We start from the raw sequence: 21,344 nt of genomic DNA, 5'->3' as shown, positions 1-21,344 counted from the left end.
GCAGCAGCTAAGTTTGGCTACATACGGACCGTTAGTGGAATTCCCGCGAGAGAGTAACGATTAATGTGATAGGATGTTAATTATTTGACTGTTTTGCTGAACACTAGATGGTTTAATTTGATTTTTGGCAGTGAAACGATGCTACTCAGGCGAGAGAAAAAAACTCACCCAAATGTTCAGCCCCGTTGGAAAATCTAAATGGACTGCTTGAAAATGTGAAGGAAAAGAATATACACTGCTCCAAAAAATAAAGGGAACACTTAAACAACACAGTGTAACTCCAAGTCAATCACACTTCTGTGAAATCAAACTGTCCACTTAGGAAGCAACACTGATTGACAATAAATTTCACATGCTGTTGTGCAAATGGAATAGACAACAGGTGGAAATTATAGGCAATTAGCAAGACACCCCCAATAAAGGAGTGGTTCGGCAGGTGGGGACCACAGACCACTTCTCAGTTCCTATGCTTCCTGGCTGATGTTTTGGTCACTTTTGAATGCTGGCGGTGCTTTCACTCTAGTGGTAGCATGAGACGGAGTCTACAACCCACACAAGTGGCTCAGGTAGTGCAGCTCATCCAGGATGGCACATCAATGCGAGCTGTGGCAAGAAGGTTTGCTGTGTCTGTCAGCGTAGTGTCCAGAGCATGGAGGTGCTACCAGAAGACAGGCCAGTACATCAGGAGACGTGGAGGAGGCCGTAGGAGGGCAACAACCCAGCAGCAGGACCGCTACCTCTGCCTTTGTGCAAGGAGGAGCAGGAGAAGCACTGCCAGAGCCCTGCAAAATGACCTCCAGCAGGCCACAAATGTGCATGTGTCTGCTTAAACGGTCAGAAACAGACTCCATGAGGGTGGTATGAGTGCCCGACGTCCACAGGTGGGAGTTGTGCTTACAGCCCAACACCGTGCAGGACGTTTGGCATTTGCCAGAGAACACCAAGATTGGCAAATTCGCCACTGGCGCCCTGTGCTCTTCACAGATGAAAGCAGGTTCACAGTGAGCATGTGACAGACGTGTCAGAGTCTGGAGACGCCGTGAAGAACGTTCTGCTGCCTGCAACATCCTCCAGCATGACCGGTTTGGCAGTGGGTCAGTCATGGTGTGGGGTGGCATTTCTTTGGGGGGCCGCACAGCCCTCCATGTGCTCGCCAGAGGTAGCCTGACTGCCATTAGGTACCGAGATGAGATCCTCAGACCCCTTGTGAGACCATATGCTGGTGCGGTTGGCCCTGGGTTCCTCCTAATGCAAGACAATGCTAGACCTCCTGTGGCTAGAGTGTGTCAGCAGTTCCTGCAAGAGGAAGGCATTGATGCTATGGACTGGCCCGTCCGTTCCCCAGACCTGAATCCAATTGAGCACATCTGGGACATCATGTCTCGCTCCATCCACCAACGCCACGTTGCACCACAGACTGTCCAGGAGTTGGCGGATGCTTTAGTCCAGGTCTGGGAGGAGATCCCTCAGGAGACCATCCGCCACCTCATCAGGAGCATGCCCAGGCGTTGTAGGGAGGGCATACAGGCACGTGGAGGCCACACACACTACTGAGCCTCATTTTGACTTGTTTTAAAGGACATTACATCAAAGTTGGATCAGCCTGTAGTGTGGTTTTCCACTTTAATTTTGAGTGTGAATCCATATCCAGACCTCAATGGGTTGATAAATTGGATTTCCATTGATTATTTTTGTGTGATTTTGTTGTCAGCACATTCAACTATGTAAAGAAAAAAGTATTTAATAAGATTATTTCTTTCATTCAGATCTAGGATGTGTTGTTTAAGTGTTCCCTTTATTTTTTTGAGCAGTATATATATATATTTTTAAATGTGAATCATACCCCAGTTTGAGAATACATGGACTAGTAGATGAGTACCTGGCGATGGGTAAGACATATTAGCTATGTTACCTTGAAAAAAATAAGCTTGTTCTCAAGTTACTTGCCTGGTTAAGTAATTGTTAAATAAATGGTACATTTGACAGTTTTTAATGTATTGTTGGTGTTTAAAAATGTTACAGTTTAGTACAAAGCCCAGAGAATAACTCTTATTTAAATGTGGTCCTTGATTGTTCTGTGGGGGTTTATTTTTTTTTACAGAAATATGGTCGGTAACATTGCCCTTTGATTTGATTCTACTGAGGTCAACCACAGGACGTTAGTCTTCTACTGAGGTCAAAAATAGGATGTTAGTCTTCTACTGAGGTCAACCACAGGACGTTAGTCTTCTACTGAGGTCAACCACAGGACGTTAGTCTTCTACTGAGGTCAACCACAGGACGTTAGTCTTCTACTGAGGTCAACCACAGGACGTTAGTCTTCTACTGAGGTCAACCACAGGACGTTAGTCTTCTACTGAGGTCAACCACAGGACGTTAGTCTTCTACTGAGGTCAACCACAGGATGTTAGTCTTCTACTGAGGTCAACCACAGGACGTTAGTATCATGGCGCCAGAGAAGATGACTGACGTTTTACGTACTCGTCACCAACTGTGTTTATTTGTAATTTTTTTGCCGTTGTTTATAACTTATTTTTGTAATTATTTTGTATATAATGTTGCTGCTATCGTCTCTTATGACCGAAAATATCTTCTGGACATCAGAACAGCGATTGCTCACCGCGAACTGGCAAAAGCTGTTTTTTCCTCTAACGAGTCCAACGAGCCCGATGTGAATGACATACTGCTTTCCTGGGAACAGGCCAAAATCTCCGTCATTTGCGTGAAGAGAAGACGGTGAAAAAGAGGGCGGAGGCCGGGCTGCCTTCTGAGAATTCGTAGGCGATCGAATAAACCCTCACTGCCTTCCGTTCTACTAGCTAACGTGCAAATAAAATACCCTAGACCCATTCCAATTTGCATACCGCCCTAACTAATCCACAGATGATGCCATCTCTATTGCACTGCACAATGCCCTTTTCCACCTGGACAAAAGGAACACCTATGTGAGAATGCAATTCATTGACTTTTATTTATTTATTTTTTAGTTGAGAACAAGTTTTAATTTGCAACTGCGACCTGGCCAAGATAAAGCAGTTCGACACATACAACAACAAAGAGTTACACATGGAATAAACAAACATGCAGTCAATAATACAGTAGAAAAAGTATATATACAGTATGTGCAAATGAGGTAGGATAAGGGAGGTAAGGCAATAAATAGGCCATGGTGGCGAAGTAATTACAATATAGCAATTAAACACTGGAATAGTAGATGTGCAGAAGATGAATGTGCAAGTAGAGATACTGGGGTGCAAAGGAGCAAGATAAATAAATAAATACAGTATGGGGATGAGGTAGGTAGATAGATGGGCTGTTTACAGATGGGCTATGTACAGGTGCAGTGATCTGTGAGCTGCTCTGACAGCTGGTGCTTAAAGCTAGTGAGGGAGATATGAGTCTCCAGCTTCAGTGATTTTGTCAGCTCGTTCCAGTCATTGGCAGCAGAAAACTGGAAGGAAAGGCGGCCAAAGGAAGAATTCGCTTTTGGGGTGACCAGTGAGATATACCTGCTGGAGCGCATGCTACGAGTGGGTGCTGCTATGATGACCAGTGAGCTGAGATAAGGTGGGGCTTTACCTAGTAGAGACTTGTAGATGACCTGGAGCCATTAAGTTTGGCAACGAGTATGAAGCGAGGGCCAGCCAACAAGAGCGTACAGGTCGCAGTGGTGGGTAGTATATGGGGCTTTGGTAACAAAACGGATGGCACTGTGATAGACTGCATCCATTTTGTTGAGTAGAGTGTTGGAAGCTTTTTTGTAAATGACATCGCCGAAGTCCAGGATCGGTAGGATGGTCAGTACGAGGGTATGTTTGGCAGCATGAGTGAAGGATGCTTTGTTGCGAAATAGGAAGTCGATTCTAGATTTAATTTTGGATTGGAGATGCTTAATGTGAGTCTGGAAGGAGAGTTTACAGTCTAACCAGACACCTAGGTATTTGTAGTTGTCCACATATTCTAAGCCAGAACCGTCCAGAGTAGTGATGCTGGACGGCGGGCAGGTGCGGGCAGCGATCGGTTGAAGAGCATACATTTAGTTTTACTTGCATTTAAGAGCAGTTGGAGGTCACAGAAGGAGAGTTGAATGGCATTGAAGCTCGCCTGGAGGTTAACACAGGTATACAGAATGGTGTCGTCTGCGTAGAGGTGGATCAGAGAATCACCAGCAGCAAGAGCGACATCATTGATGTATAACAGAGAAGAGAGAGTCGGCCCAAGAATTTAACCCTGTGGCACCCCCATTGAGATTGCCAGAGGTCCGGACAACAGGCCCTCCGATTTGACACACTGAACTCTCTCTTCTACTGAGGTCAACCACAGGATGTTATTCAGCACACAAAAAAAAGAAAAGAACATTTAATAAAAGCAATCACATTCAACTACATAGAGGTCCTCAATCAATAATGTAAACTTCCTGAGTGACACCAGGACATCTAACTGCAGTGAACTCTAAAGATTGTTCCACAAATTAAGGGCATAAAAACAAAATGCAGATTTTCCCAAATCGGTGGAGACTGGAGGGATCTCTAGTGTTATCCATTCCTGTGAACGGGTTTGGTAACTTATGATTCTTATCTTAATGAATGATGTTACACATGGAGGGAGTTTCTGTCAGATTGCTTTGTACATAACTAAAAGAGAATGCAGCTCTCTTCTTATAGACAGAGAGGTCCAAACCACATTTTATACAGACTACTATGATGAGTCCTAACATTGTCCCCTGTGATAAAACGTATTGCTGAATGTTAGACTGCGTCCAAGGGTTTAAAACAGAGGTTGCCGCATGCATGTAAACAATATCACCAAATACCAATACAGGGAGAAGCGTTGTTTGAACAATCTTTCTCCTATTTTTAATAAGAGGTCATACAATAAGTTTTGTAGTGATTCCTATGTTGTTGATGTAAATAATATGTGTTGGTCCATGATGTGTAATGAGGAGCAAACAGAGGCTACATTTGACACATTTATGAAATGTCTTATTCCAGTTACTAAATAAGCATTCACGCATTAAGAAAATGACTGTAAAAACTGTTAAATCCCAGTGGATTGATGAGGAATTTAAAAATGTTATGTTTGAGAGGGATGAGGCAAAAGGAATGGCAAACAAGTCTGGCTGCATAACCGATTGGCAAACGTACTGTAAATTGAGAAATCTTGTGACTAAACTGAATAAAAGAAGAAGAAACTACTCTATGAGACAAAGATAAATGACAAAGAATGATAGTAAAAAAGCTTTGGAGCACCTTAAATACATTTTGAGGAAAAAGGCAAACTCAGCTCCATCCTTCATTGAATCAGATGGCTCATTCATCATCACAAAACCAACTTATATTGCCAACTACTTTAATGATTTGGCAAGATTAGTAAACTTAGACATGACATGCCAGCAACAAACGCTGACACTACACACCCAAGTATATCTTACCAAATTATGAAAGACAAGCATTGTAATTTCGAATTCCGTAAAGTGAGTGTGGTAGAGGTGATTTTTTGTTGTTGTTGTCTATCAACATTGACAAGCCACCGGGGTTTGACAACTTGGATGGAATATTACTGAGGATAATAGCGGAAGATACTGCAACTCCTATTTGCCATATTTTCAATTTAAATGTACTAGAAAGGGTGTGCCGCCAGGCTTGGAGGGAAGCAAAAGTCATTCCGCTACCTAAGAATAGTAAAGCCCCTTTACTGGCTCAAGCATTAAAAGCAGTCAAATTAGATTTAAAAAACAGATAAAAAAACACCTTATGGAACAGCGGGGAGTGTGAGGCAACACAAACATTGGCATAGCCACGTGCATACACACACACACACACACACGATAACATACGCACTATACATACACATGGATTTAGTACTGTAGATATGTAGTAGTGGTGGAGTAGGGGCCTGATTGCACACAGTGTGTTGTGAAATCTGTGAATGTATTGTAATGTTTTTAACATTTTATAGACTGCCTTCATTTTGCTGGACCCCAGGAAGAGTATCTGCTGCTTTGGCAGGAACTAATGGGGATCCATAATAAATACAAAAATACAAATACCTGACCAATCAGCCTGTTACCAACCCTTAGTAAACTTTTGGAGAAAAAAATGGTGTTTGACTAGATACAATGCAATTTTACGGTAAACAAATTGATGACAAACTTTCAGCATGCTTATAGGGAAGGACATTCAACAAGCACAGCACTTACACAAATGACTGTTGATTGGCTGAGATAAATTGGTGATAAAAAGATTGTGGGGGCTGTTTTGTTAGACTTCAGTGCAGCTTTTGACATTATCGAATGTATGTGTTATGGTTTTACACCCCCTGCTATATTGTGGATAAAGAGGGTGTTATTTAGTAGAAGCCTCCAACATAGGTAGAATCAGGAATTCCCCAGGGCAGCTGTTTAGACCCCTTACTTTTTTCAATATTTATTAATGTGTCACGTCCTGACCAGCAGAGGGAGTAGTTGTTTAGTATTTTGGTCAGGACGTGGCAGAGGGATGTTTGTTTTGTATGGTGGTGGTTTTGTGTGTGTTGTAGAGGGGTGTTTGATTTAGTTGTTCCTGGGTTTTGGGTGTATGTTCTAGGTTAGTATGTTCTAGGTTGTATTTCTGCATTCTGTCTAGTTTAGGTTTTTTATGTTTAGGTTTGGGTGCTGGACTCTCAATTGGAGGCAGGTGTTTCTAGTTGCCTCTGATTGAGACTCCTATATAGGGGTGTGTGTTTGTTTGGTAGGTTGTGGGTAGTTATCTTTTGCATTGCTGTCTGTTCAGCCTGTGAAACTGTCATCTGGCGTGTTTATTGTTTTTCGTGTACATCATATTTAAATATAATGATGTGGAACACGCAACCCGCTGCGTATTGGTCTGACAGTGATTTTGAAATATCTTCAGATGAAGGTGAAGATTGTGACATAATGACATGTCACTGGCTTAGAGTAAAGCCAGTGTCTATGTATGCAGATGACTCAACACTATACATGTCGGCTACTCCTGCGACTGAAATGACTGCAACACTTAACAAATAGCTGCAGTTAGTTTCAGACTGGGTGGCAAGGAATAAGTTAGTCCTAAATATTTCTAAAACTAAAAGCATTGTATTTGGGACAAATCATTCACTAAACTTTAAACCACAACTAAATCTTGTGATAAATAATGTGGAAATTGAGCAAGTTGAGGAGACTAAACTGCTTGGAGTAACACTGGATTGTAAACTGTCATGGTCAAAACATATTGATACAGCAGTAGCTAAGATTGGGAGAAGTCTGTCCATAATAAAGCGCTGCTCTGCATTCTTAACAACACTATCAACAAGGCATGTCCTTCAGGCCCTAGTTTTGTCGCACATGGACTACTGTTCAGTCGTGTGGTCAGGTGCCACAAAAAGGGACTTAGGAAAATTGTAATTGGCTCAGAACAGGGCAGCACGGCTGACCCTTGGATGTACACAGAGAGCTAATGTTAATAATATGCATGTCAATCTCTCCTTGCTCAAAGTGGAGGAGAGATTGACTTCATCACTACTTGTATTTATGCCGAGGTATTGACATGTTGAATGCACCGAGCTGTCTGTCTAAGCTACTGGCACACAGCTCGGACACCCATGCATTCTACACAAGACATGCCACAAGAGGTCACTTCACAGTCCCCAAGTCCAGAACAGACAATGGGAGGCACACAGTACTACATAGAGCCATGACTACATGGAACTCTCTTCCACATCAAGCAACTGATGCAAACAGTAGAATCAGATTTTAAATAACTAATAAAAATACACCTTATGGAACAGTGAGGACAGTGAAGCAACACAAATATAGACACAGCCACATGCATACACACACACACTAACATAGGCACTATACACACACGTAGACATGGATTTTGTACTGTAGATATGTGGTAGTGGTAGTGTGTTGTGAATGTATTGTAATGTTTTTTAAATTGTAAAAACTGCCTTAATTTTGCTGGACCCCCATAAAGAGTAGCTGCTGCCTTGGCAGGAACTAATGGGGATACATAATAAATACAAATACAATTACTGAGGTCAACCACTGGATGTTCAAACCCACCATTATAACCATGTATTTTCTGCTTCTTCTTCTGCTTCTTCTTCTTCTACTTCCTCCTGCTCATCTTCTTCTCAGTTCTCCAGTTTGGTTTCACCACGATCTTTGTGGCTGCATTCCCATTGGCTCCTCTACTGGCTTTGCTCAACAACATCATCGAGATACGACTGGACGCCTACAAGTTTGTCACCCAGTGGAGGAGACCCATGCCTGCCAGAGCCACAGACATAGGTCAGTAATACAGACACAGATATAGGTCAGTAATACAGCCACAGATATAGGTCAGTAATACAGACACAGATACAGGTCAGTAGACACAGACATAGGTCAGTAATACAGCCACAGACATAGGTCAGTAATACAGACACAGATATAGGTCAGTAATACAGACACAGATACAGGTCAGTAGACACAGATATAGGTCAGTAATACAGACACAGATATAGGTCAGTTATTTCTTCCATATGTTAAGTGTATTACACAATGCTAATCAGATGGGGGAACTGTCCTGAGGTGCAATTGGAGGCAGGGATTTAGCCAAGAGCGTGTGTATAGAGTACAGTATATACATATGAGATGAGTAATGTAGGTTATGAAAACATTATATAAAGTGGCATTGTTTAAAGTGGCTAGTGATACATCTAATTACATCAAGATGGCAAGATGCAGTAGATGGTATGGCGTACAGTATATACATATGAGATGAATAATGTAGGTTATGTAAACATTATCTAATATAAATCATATAATGTGGCAAGTGATAAATTGATTACATCAATTTTCCCATTATTAAAGTGGCTTGAGTTGAGTCAGTATGTTGGCAGCAGCCACTCAATGTTAGTGATGGTTAGCTGTTTAACAGTCTGATGGCCTTGAGATAGAAGCTGTTTTTCAGTCCCTCGGTTCCAGCTGTGATGCACCTGAACTGACCTCGCCTTCTGGATGTTAGTGGGGTGAACAGGCAGTGGCTCAGGTGGTTGCTGTCCTTGATTATCTTTTTGGCCTTCCTGTGACATCGGGGGGTATAGGTGTCCTGGAGGGCAGGTAGTTTGCACCTGGTGATGCATTGTGCAGACCTCACTACCCTCTGGACAGCCTTCCGGTTATGGGCGGCGCAGCTGGCATACCAGGTGGTGATACAGCCCGACAGGATGCTCTCGATTGTGCATCTGTAAACGTTTGAGTGTTTTTGGTGACAAGCCGAATTTCTTCAGCCTCCTAAGGTTGAAGAGGCGCTGTTGCGCCTTCTTCACCACGCTGTCTGTGTGGGTGGACCATTTCAGTTTGTCCGTGATGTGTACGCCAAGGAACTTAAAACTCTCCACCCTCTCCACTACTGTCCCGTCAATGTAGATAGGGGGCTGCTCCCTCTGCTGTCCACGATCATCTCTTTTGTTTTGTTGACATTGAGTGTGAGGTTATTTTCCTGACACCACACTCCAAGAGCCCTCATCTCCTCCCTGTAGGCCATCTCGTCGTTGTTGGTAATCAAGCCTACCACTGTAGTGTTGTCTGCAAACTTGATGATTGAGTTGGATGTGTGCATGGCCACGCAGTCGTGGGTGAACAGGGAGTACAGAAGAGGGCTGAGAACGCACCCTTGTGGGGACCCAGTGTTGAGGATCAGCGGGGTGGAGATGTTGTTACCTACCCTCACCACCTGGGGTCAGCCCGTCAGGAAGTCCAGGACCCAGTTGCACAGGGCGGGGTCGAGACCCAGGGTCTCGAGCTTAATGACGAGTTTGGAGGGTACTATGGTGTTAAATGCTGAGCTGTAATCAATGAACAGCATTCTTACATAGGTATTCCTCTTGTCCAGATGTGTTAGGGCAGTGTGCAGTGTGATGGCGATTGCGTTGTCTGTGGACCTATTGGGTCGGTAAGCAAATTGGAGTGGGTTTAGGGTGTCAGGTAGGGTGGAGGTGATATGATCCTTGACTAGTCTCTCAAAGCACTTCATGATGACGGAAGTGAGTGCTAGTCATTTAGCTCAGTTACCTTAGCTTTCTTGGGAACCGGAACAATGGTGGCCCTCTTGAAGCATGTGGGGACAGCAGACTGGGATAAGGATTGATTGAATATGTCTGTAAACACACCAGCCAGCTGGTCTGCGCATGCTCTGAGGACACGGCCTGGGATGCCGTCTGAGCCTGCAGCCTTGCGAGGGTTAACACGTTTAAATGTTTTACTCACGTTGGCTGCAGTGAAGGAGAGCCAGCAGGTTTTGGTAGCGGGCCATGTTAGTGGCACTGTAGTGGGCCATGTTAGTGGCATTGTCCTCAAAGCGAGCAAAAAACTTCTTTAGTCTGTCTGGGAGCAAGGCATCGTGAACCGCGACGGGGCTGATTTTTCTTTTGTAGTCCGTGATTGACTGTAGACCCTGCCACATACCTCTCGTGTCTGAGCCGTTGAATTGCGACTCCACTTTGTCTCTGTACTGACCCTTAGCTTGTTTGATTGCCTTGCGGAGGGAATAGCTACACTGTTTATATTCGGTCATGTGTCCGGTCACTTTGCCCTGATTAAAAGCAGTGGTTCGCGCTTTCAGTTTTGCGCGAATGCTGCCATCAATCCACGGTTTCTGGTTGGGGAATGTTTTAATAGACGCTGTTGGTACGACATCACCAATACACTTATTGATGAACTCGCACGCCGAGTCAGCGTATTCGTCAATGTTGTTGTTGTTGTTAGTTGAGAATTGAACACTTCCTCCCCCATAGTAGCTTTAGATTACTGGTAAAGATAGCTAGAGAGAGTAAAAGCATTTTGCGTAACGTGCTCCTGTGTTCCCATCAGGTATCTGGTATGGTATCCTGGAGGGGATCGGCGTGCTGGCTGTCATCACCAATGCCTTCGTCATCGCCATCACCTCCGACTACATCCCACGCTTCGTCTACGCGTTCAGATACGGACCCTGTGTGGACAAGGAATACCACCACGAGAAGTAGGTCCAATTTCTCCTCTCAGAGTATACCTTGTGTTGTCTGTTTGTTAACTTCTATGGGCTAGGTGGGACGCTAGCCTGCGGGACACAGCCAGTGAAATATCAGGGCGGAAAATTCAAAAACAACAAAATGTCATAATTCAACTTTCTCAAACATACAACTATTTTACACCATTTTAAAGATAAACTTCTCATTAATCTAACCACATTGTCCGATTTCAAAAAGGCTTTACAGCGAAAGCAAAACATTAGATTATGTTAGGAGAGTACATAGACAAAAATAATCACACAGCCATTTTCCAAGCAAGGACATGTGTCAATAAAACGCGGAACGAGAGCCGAAAAGTCAAAATGTTCCATTACCGTACTTAGAAGCATGTCAAATGCTGTTTAAAATCAAACTTTATGGTATTTTTTATGTGAAATTGCGATAATATTCCAACCAGACAATAGCATATTCATTCAAGAAGAAAAAGAAGGAACGGTGCGCTCGCGTGACCGCGCATATCCAATCCCTTTGTTGCCAGGCAGACCACTCAGTAACTGAGCTCCTATTATCTGCCCAGTGACAGGAAAATGCTCAAACCACTTTCTGAAGGCTTTAGACAGCCAATGGAAGCCTTAGGAAGTGCAACGTCACCCCACAGACACTGTAGCTTCGATAGAGAATCAAAAGAAGAACTACAATTCTCAGACTTTTCACTTCCTGCTTGGATTTTTCTCAGGTTTTTGCCTGCCATATGAGTTCTGTTATACTCACAGACACCATTCAAACAGTTTTAGAAACGTTAGAGTGTTTTCTATCCAAATCTACTAATTATATGCATATTCTAGTTTCTGGGCAAGAGTAGTAACCAGTTTAAATCGGGTACAATACTGCCCCCTAGCCCAGACAGGTTAAAGTTGATTTATCATGCAATAGATGTCGTTCAGTTGGTGATATTCATTTGTGTCTTCTTCTAATGCCTCTTAAGGTGAAATAAATCAAAAATGGAATTACATTACTGAGTTTAGGTAATCCAAAAAGTTACGTAAATGATTACAATTTTGGACAAGTAACTAGGAACTGGATTGCATTTAGAAAGTAACCTACCCAACCCAGCATTAAAGGGCAGACCATTCTACAGCAACATTAGTCTCTTGTGACAGCTAGTTAGCGCACACAAGATTTGGTTCCTTGGTTCATGTCTTCCGGTTTGTCTTGGTTTCTGAGCTCCATCTCTCTCCCTAGCAGGTGTCTGCAAGGCTACATGAACAGCAGTCTGTCGGTGTTTGACATGGGCGTGCGCTGGAACGTTAGTGAGGAGCAGAGTAGATACTGCAGGTACAGAGACTACAGAGCCTCTCCCTGGAGCCCAGTGCCATACGACTTCACTCTGCAGTTCTGGCACGTCCTGGCTGCAAGACTAGCCTTTATCATCGTCTTCGAGGTACATCAGCACGTCCATTCTCTGTCTGTCTGTCTGTCTGTCTGTCTGTCTGTCTGTCTGTCTGTCTGTCTGTCTGTCTGTCTGTCTGTCTGTCTGTCTGTCTGTCTGTCTGTCTGTCTGTCTGTCTGTCTGTCTGTCTGTCTGTCTGTCTGTCTGTCTGTCTGTCTGTCTGTCTGTCTGTCTGTCTGTCTGTCTGTCTGTCTGTCTGTCTGTCTGTCTGTCTGTCTGGATCTCTGTCTCAGACACTCATTAGGTGTTTCAGGCAGTATGATTCAATGACCTGAAAATCAGAAAGTGGGCAAATACTTTTCCCCGACACTGTACCATCACATACTGCTGAGATTAGAGAGGTTGGCTTGAAACCTGAGGTTTACCAGTCCTCTGGGGATTTACATTTTACATTTTAGTCATTTAGCAGACGCTCTTATCCAGAGCGACTTACAGTAGTGAATGCATACATTTCAATTAATTTCATACAATTTTTTTCCCCCCCGTACTGGCCCCCCGTGGGAATCAAACCCACAACCCTGGCGTTGCAAACACCATCGCAAACACCATGCTCTACCAACTGAGCCACGGATTCTAGATATCCCAGATGCTATGTCCTGCCCATGTTCCCTTTAAGCAAGGAACCTATCCCTTAAAACCCACCAGGGAGTTTATGTTTGCCTGTGTTGATTTTCTGTGATCTGAAAATGACAATGGACAACAAAGTCTTGTTCTTTCTCCATTTCCTCCCTCAGCACCTGGTGTTTGGTATCAAGTCGTTCATCGCGTACCTGATCCCAGACATGCCCAAGAGTCTGTGCGACCGCATGCGGAGGGAGAAGTACCTGATGCAGGAGATGATGTATGAAGCAGAGCTGGAGCACCTGCAGAAAGAGAGGAAGAAGAACGGCAGGAGATATCACCACGAGTGGCCTTAGTGTTAGTCATGTTATGTTACGTCCCCCTGTACCACATACAGTACCTCGTCTGCAGCTTAGTGTTAGTCATGTTATGTTACGTCCCTGTTATACATACAGTACCTCGTCTGCAGCTTAGTGTTAGTCATGTTATGTTACGTCCCTGTTATACATAGAGTAGCTTGTCTGCACACCTAAATCACACACACACACACACACACACACACACACACACACACACACACACACACACACACACACACACACACACACACACACACACACACACAAACACACAGTACACTTAATACACACACCAACACACACACACACAAACATATGCACTCGGATCACATGTTCCCTTCTGCACACCAAAGAGGCCCTCTTCTGTCACCAGACCTGAGGCCCTCCCACCATCCTTCCCTGTCCCCCGTTTTTGTCCCCTGCTCCCATCTCTGTTACTGTCCCCCACCTCCCCTTTCAGCTCTCCATCCAGCAGGGACCCTAGGCCCTGTCTGTTCCCTGTCACGCCTGTCCTGTGTCGTGTCCTGAATACGAATGGGGGGAGAGACCTACCTATCCAATTGTAATGTTTACTATGCAGAACAAGGGCTGCAGATCAGTTCACTACTGACTGTCTGCTCTCTTCTCGTCTCACTCTCATAGCACTCTCCATAGACACAGAATGACTAGAACGGACGTCCCCATTCAAGTCAACGGTCCGTAATGGGTGGACAAGACTGGCGGCCATATTGAGTGCACCCGTCAAATTGCTGTGGTCTGAGGGCCTTTGTCCCTTTCTATGTCATTCTATTTCTACGTCGCTCTTCTCTATGTGGCAGCTAGCCTATAGCAGCCTGCTATGACATAAGACACTCCGGTCCGGTCCGGTCCGGTCCGGTGCAGCTCACAACACGGCTGTGTGTTCTGTGTTTGTCTTCCATGGACTTGGTATAGGCCAGTCACTGTCCTACATGGCTGTCTGACTGTGCTACTGTACTGTGGCACTGATAGTGGTTCCTCTTGTTGCTTAAGTGATTCTAGTGACGTATGTACGTGTCTACCAAAAATAACAATGGACAATAATAATGTTGTTTATGCATAATGACTGTAAGTAATATTGCCCTCAAAGCATGCTGATTCGTTAAAGCATTTTGGTTCATTTGTTGAACTGCAGCATATCTGGGAAGATGTTACCATTCAGAAGTTTGATAGAGGTTTAATTATCTCTATTTAAATCATGTAAAATGCATGGTTCATTTAGTTTTTGTATTTTCTTGGACAGACAAAGTCCCTGTCTTGATGCCTGGTTTACTGCACAGTCCGTTTCTATTCTGTGTGAGCTGAATGTTAGACATTTATTTATAATATTGCTGAGCTTGACTGTGTCTTGAGTTGTGGATGCTAATATGTGAATATGGTGTGTGGATATTACTACAGTTTTAACCAACCACAAAATGTGTCACAAACATCACTCGTGCCTGTTGGTGCTGCAAATGCTTTACTGTACGTGCAAGAACATTTTTCTTGTAATTTTTCTCCAGTATGATTTACAACAACAAACTGAACTGTCTGTCCCCCAAGGATTTTGTTTGGAGGAATGTTGTGATGAGAAAAATATGAAAATATAACTGCCAAATTCTGCCATTTATTTTCCTTTGTTGATAGCTCTGCAAGTAGAGAAAACCAACCCAACAGCAACATGTGAGTCCTGTAGTGAACTATACTGTACAGACACTGGAGGGCAGTGAGTGCACTGGCAAATCTGTTCTTCCATTTATAGAATCGGTTTCTCATTGGCTACTGGAAGCACTCAGAGTGTGGCTGATGATGAATCCCAAATGACACCCTATTCCCTTGGTAGTACACTACTTTTGAACAGGGCCCATAGGGAATAGGCTGCACTACTTTTGACCAGGACCCATAGGGAATAGGGTGCACTACTTTTGACCAGGACCCATAGGGAATAGGGTGCACTATTTTTGACCTGGACTCATAGGGAATAGGGTGCACTACTTTTGACCAGGACCCATAGGGAATAGGGTGCACTACTTTTGACCTGGGCCCATAGGGAATAGGGTGCACTACTTTTGACCTAGGCCCATAGGGAATAGGGTGCACTACTTTTGACCTGGGCCCATAGGGAATAGGGTGCACTATTTTTGACCTGGACCCTTAGGGAATAGGGTGCACTACTTTTGACCTGGACCCATAGGGAATAGGGTGCACTACTTTTGACCTGGGCCCATAGGGAATAGGGTGCACTACTTTTGATTTGGACCCACTGGGTCAGATTAGACATACCAGTGGCTTGGATGTCGTGGGCATCAGAGAGGAACATCCAGGCACTATACTTCATATTTCATACTTTCATGCCAAAATACATTAACAGCGCTCCAAATATCATTCGGTTTTCATTCTTAAATTGAGCTCAAATATTAAATACAGTCAGATCATAACATTCTCTCTTGTTTGGAAAACAACAACATAAATTCAGAGGAATTAGTTTAGTTGTACCCGAGCAAACAATATGAAGTTCTGAGAACGTTCCGCTGAACGTTAGCAAAAATCACGAGGACGTCACAATGTAACGTACCCTAGACTGACTTTTGTGATGCTGCCTTTCTTGGTGGTCGATTCTGATATTCTGAAATGTTCTGAAAGATCTGGAATATAGCAGCACGGTTTTAACCCTGAGGATTTCCAGGACAAGCATTTCAGGAGCATGACAAACACATACCATCTGTGAAATTACCAGTAGGCTAAGATAATATAATAATATTTAGCAGGGAAACAAACCCACAATCCTGACATTGCAAGAACCATGATTACATTTTACACATTTTAGCAGATGCTCTTATCCAGAGCGACTTAGAGTAGTGAATGCATACATTTCATACATTTTTTTCCCCCCATACTGGTCCCCTGTGGGAATCGAACCCACAACCCTGGCATAGCAAACACCATGCTCTACCAACTGAGCCACACAGGAACACAAGATCACATTCCCTTATCCAACATGTTAAGATATTCAATCACACGTTCTCTTTCCTTTTGAATTGGGCACTTTGGAGATAAACAAAATATGATAGATTTAGGAAATGGGATTTTGATTACTTTGGTTTGGTAGTTTAGAGTTGACCTAGTCCTATTTCATTATAAACAACCTCTCTTTAGAGGTGACCTAGCCCTGTTTCATTATAAACAACAATATAACTCTGTTTAGAGGTGACCTAGTCCTATTTCATTATAAACAACAATATAACTGTTTAGAGTTGACCTAGTCCTATTTAATTATGAACAACAATATAACTCTGTTTAGAGTTGACCTAGCCCTATTTCATTATAAACAACAATATAACTCTCTTTATAGGTGACCTAGTCCTGTTTCATTATGAACAAAAGTTGAACTTAGAGAACTTAGTCACTTTTACTTTTATTGTATATTATTTAACTTGTACTTTTATTTTTACACTTGTACTTTTATTGTAAATTATTTAACTTTTAATTTTATTGTAAATTATTAAACTCTTACTTTTATTATTGAAATTTTACTTTTATTGTAAATTATTTAACTTTTAATTTTATTGTAAATTATTAAACTTACTGTTATTCATTAAATTGTATTTTATCGTAAATTATTTAACTAACTTTTATTGTTAATTATTTAAATTTGAATTTATTGTAAATGTATTGTAAATTACTTTCAACTGTTATCATTTTCCAATGTACTTTTCCATGTATTGTATATATTGTTTACTTTCTATAAATGTGTTATTTTTATTTCCAGTTTACTTTGCTATGTATATTATTTTCAAATGTATTATTATTATCTATGATTGTGTATAATATTTTTTGTAGCGATTTTGAATGCAATCGACCAGCATGACGTTCACCTCTCTGTACCTGCAATCGAGGCAATGTAACCATAGAAAAATAATTACAAGAACAGTATTCCTGTTCATTCTCCCCTGTTCTGATGGGCTTTTTCCCAGAAATCTAGAAATCATATATCTATGAACGTTAAAAGAAAAAAATCCACTTTTCCTCAGCTGTCCTCTGAATGTTTGACAGGTGATTTAACTTTGTATCATATTTTCTTAGCTGCTATCAATAGACATTCATTTGCTTTTTCAAAATATATATTTTTGCACTCCTGCATTTGCATGACTATGATGCACTAACACTTATAAGTCAGTTGCTTAAGCACCTTAAATTAAAGTTTAAAAAAGCTGTTAATTTATTGTATCAAATGAACACATATAGAGAATCAGAGTTGATATTATAATCATCATCAGAAAAGAACCACATACAGTCAGTACATCCATGTATAGTCAAGAATATTTTATTTCTTTTTTTATACATATCACTGTTGCTATTGTCAGAATACACTGTCCAACACATCAGTTAAAAACATGATTTGCTAAATATTAATTTGTTTCCTCATATACAGTGCCTTCAGAAAGTATTCACAGCCATTTATTTTTTCCACATTTTGTTGTGTTACAGCCTGAATTAAACATGGATTAAATTTAGATTTTGTGTCACTGGCCTACACACAATACCCCATAATGTCAAAGTAGAATTGTTTTTAGAATTTTTTACAAATGAATTAAAAATGAAAAGCTGAAATGTCTTTAGTCAATAAGTATTCAACCCCTTTGTTATGGTAAACCTAAATAAGTTCAGGATTAAACATTTGCTTAACAAGTCACATAATAAGTTGCATTGATTCATCTGCGTGCAATAATAGTGTTTCAGATGATTTTTGAACGACTACCTCATCTCTGTACCCCACACATACAATTATCTCTAATGTCCTTCAGTCCAGCAGTGACTTTCAAACACATATTCAACCACAAAGATCAGGGAGGTTTTCCAATTCCTCGCAAAGAAGGGCACCTATTTGTAGATTGGTAAAACTATAAAAGCAGACATTGAATATCCCTTTGAGCATGGTGAACTTATTAATTGCACTTTGGATGGTGTATCAATACACCCAGTCACTACAAATATCCAGGCGTCCTTCAGTTGCCAGAAAGGAAGGAAAACTGCTCAGCGATTTCACCATGAGGCCGATGGTGACTTCAAAACAGTTACAGAGTTTAAAGGATGTGGATAGGTGAAAACTGAGGATGGATCAACAACATTGTAGTTACCCCACAATACTGACCTAAATGACAGAGTGAAAAGAAGGAAGCCTGTACAGAATAACAAATATGACAAAACATCCTGTTCACAGGAGGTTGGTGGCACCTTAATTGACAAAGTGTTATGTCTGGGGCAAATCCAACACAACACATCACTGAATAGCACTCTTCATATTTTCAAGCAGAGTGGTGGCTGCATCATGTTATGGGTATGCTTGTAATCGTTAAGGTCTAGAGAGTGTTTTAGGATAAAAAGAAGCAGAATAGAGCTAAGCAGAGGCAAAATCTTAGTGGAAAAACCTGGTTCAGTCTGCTTACCAACAGACAGTGGAGACAAATGCACTTTTCAGCAGGACAATAACCTAAAACACAAATCCAAATATACACTGGAGTTGCTTACCAAGACAGCATTGAATGTTCCTGAGTGGCCAAGTTATAATTTTGACTTAAATCTGCCTTAAGATCTATGGCAAAACTTGAAAATGGCTGTATAGCAAAGACTAACAACCAACTTGACAGACCTTGAAGAATTTAAGAATTTAAAAAAATAATAATGTGCAAATATTGTACTATCCAGGTGTGCAAATCTCATAGAGACTTACCCAGAAAGACTCACAGCTGTAATCGCTGTAATCGCTGTGAATACTTATGTAAATTAGATATTTCTGTATTTCATTTTCAATACATTTGTAAAAATTTCTAAAAAACATGTTTTCACTTTGTAATTATGGTGTATTGTGTGTAGATGTGTGAGAACAACATCTATGTAATACATTTTGAGTTCAGTCTGTAACACAATAACATGTGGAATAAGTCAAGGGGTATGAGTACTTTCTGAAGGCTCTGTAAATACAAGACACAGTCTTCATCATACATTTACACATTTGATCATTCTTTTGAGGATTGTTTTGTTTTGGGACTGATTGGCTGAGGAATGGTCAAACATTTTCCCTTTGATGTGATTGGACTGAAAACACCTTCCCTTCGATGTGGTTGGTCATTTGAAATCTATGCATGTCGTAATCATGACTACAGCATCCATCTTGAACAGTGTCCAAAGGAGATATTTATTATGAGTGTTTTTTAGTGTTGAGTCTGCATTAATCAGAGCTTACCTGTGTTAAGTCAATAAGTCAATGATTAGTGTCTTGGAAAAACATGTCACTATTCTGTCCAACAACAAAATAGTTTCTTATTTCATCATGATTGATCATACATGATGTTTCTCAGTCAAGATAATGGATTGTTGATTGATTGTATAATACCCTGATTGATGTACAAGGCTGACATTTCTTCCCGAGACATGTTGTGAAGAAGAGCATTTTGTTGCATTGTGTTTTATATGTCATCATAATGCTTATTAGTGTTTCTGGGAGGGACGCAGCGAAACATTTCTTGGTTGAAGTTTAAGGCCTAGATTCAATCAGATTAAGAGTTAACGGGCGATAGCCGACACCCGCATAGCTGATGTTTTGGAGGTGTCGCTGTAAAGCTGAATTTAAGCTGAATTTCCACGATGCGGATTAAATAGGAGCCCTAAGACTGGAAATTGGAATCTGGGTGGAAATATTGTTTTGTTTATATTATTTTAGAAATCACCTGGTTAATAATTATGAATAAAAATATATAAATACAAAGATCAAATAATCTGGTGGGTCACATGGAAATGAGAATGATTTTAGTTGTTGCAGCACACAAAAAAAATAATTTTGCACCTTCAGGGGGCGGTCTCCAGGACACAGATTAAGACTAGTCCTGGACTACATAGCAAGATCAATGGATTAGGAATCTGTGTCCCTGAAACGTGTCCCTGAATCTGTGTCCCTGAAACGGCCCCTAAAGGTGTTTGATGAGGAAGCACAGTAGACCATAGATTTACTATCTATACGATGTCATCCGTTTGTCTAACATGAGGTATGTCAATACTGAACACTGTTATCACTTCATCCCTATGGAAAAGCATAGCAGAATATGTACAAAGAGAATGATCATATGATGTAACATAATCAGATTTGGATATCACCCTTTTTCTGTAATAAATCATGGCTCTTTTAAATCAACTGCTTCTCAGAATGTTATTATATACTGCTCAAAAAAATAAAGGGAACACTTAAACAACAGAATGTAACTCCAAGTCAATCACACTTCTGTGAAATCAAACTGTCCACTTAGGAAGCAACACTGATTGACAATAAATTTCACATGCTGTTGTGCAAATGGAATAGACAACAGGTGGAAATTATAGGCAATAAGCAAGACACCCCCAATAAAGGAGTGGTTCAGCAGGTGGTGACCACAGACCACTTCTCAGTTCCTATGCTTCCTGGCTGATGTTTTGGTCACTTTTGAATGCTGGCGGTGCTTTCACTCTAGTGGTAGCATGAGACGGAGTCTACAACCCACACAAGTGGCTCAGGTAGTGCAGCTAATCCAGGATGGCACATCAATGCGAGCTGTGGCAAGAAGGTTTGCTGTGTCTGTCAGCGTAGTGTCCAGAGCATGGAGGCGCTACCAGGAGACAGGCCAGTACATCAGGAGATGTGGAGGAGGCCGTAGGAGGGCAACAACTAAGCAGCAGGACCGCTACCTCCGCCTTTGTGCAAGGAGGAGCAGGAGGAGCACTGCCAGAGCCCTGCAAAATGACCTCCAGCAGGCCACAAATGTGCATGTGTCTGCTCAAACGGTCAGAAACAGACTCCATGAGGGTGGTATGAGGGCCCGACGTCCACAGGTGGGGGTTGTGCTTACAGCCCAACACCGTGCAGGACGTTTGGCATTTGCCAGAGAACACCAAGATTGGCAAATTCGCCACTGGCGCTCTGTGCTCTTCACAGATGAAAGCAGGTTCACACT

The 21,344-nt window shown here is 41.9% G+C and overlaps 1 protein-coding gene across 3 annotated transcripts in view; it reads left to right on the top strand.

Annotated features, from left to right (window-relative positions):
* The window catches only part of ano3 (anoctamin 3), a 130,248-nt gene extending 115,260 nt beyond the window's left edge, over positions 1–14,988 (top strand). Inside the window, exons 23-27 of one of the 3 annotated variants that reach the window (XM_029751847.1) lie at positions 8,141–8,293; positions 10,859–11,006; positions 12,238–12,436; positions 13,180–13,363; positions 14,008–14,988. In XM_029751847.1, coding sequence (XP_029607707.1) covers positions 8,141–8,293; positions 10,859–11,006; positions 12,238–12,436; positions 13,180–13,362 — 683 coding nt within the window. In that variant the 3' untranslated portion in view covers position 13,363; positions 14,008–14,988. Of the gene's footprint in view, positions 1–8,140; positions 8,294–10,858; positions 11,007–12,237; positions 12,437–13,179 lie in introns of all 3 variants that reach the window. The other 2 variants (XM_029751849.1, XM_029751848.1) reach the window with 2 other exon arrangements.
* Positions 14,989–21,344: the final 6,356 nt, after the last annotated feature.

This window comes from Salmo trutta, chromosome 4 (genome assembly GCF_901001165.1).
Source record: "Salmo trutta chromosome 4, fSalTru1.1, whole genome shotgun sequence".
Lineage (NCBI taxonomy): Eukaryota > Metazoa > Chordata > Actinopteri > Salmoniformes > Salmonidae > Salmo > Salmo trutta.
The sequence above is the reverse complement of the archived record's forward strand: the minus strand, read 5'-3'. Positions and strand labels throughout refer to the sequence as shown.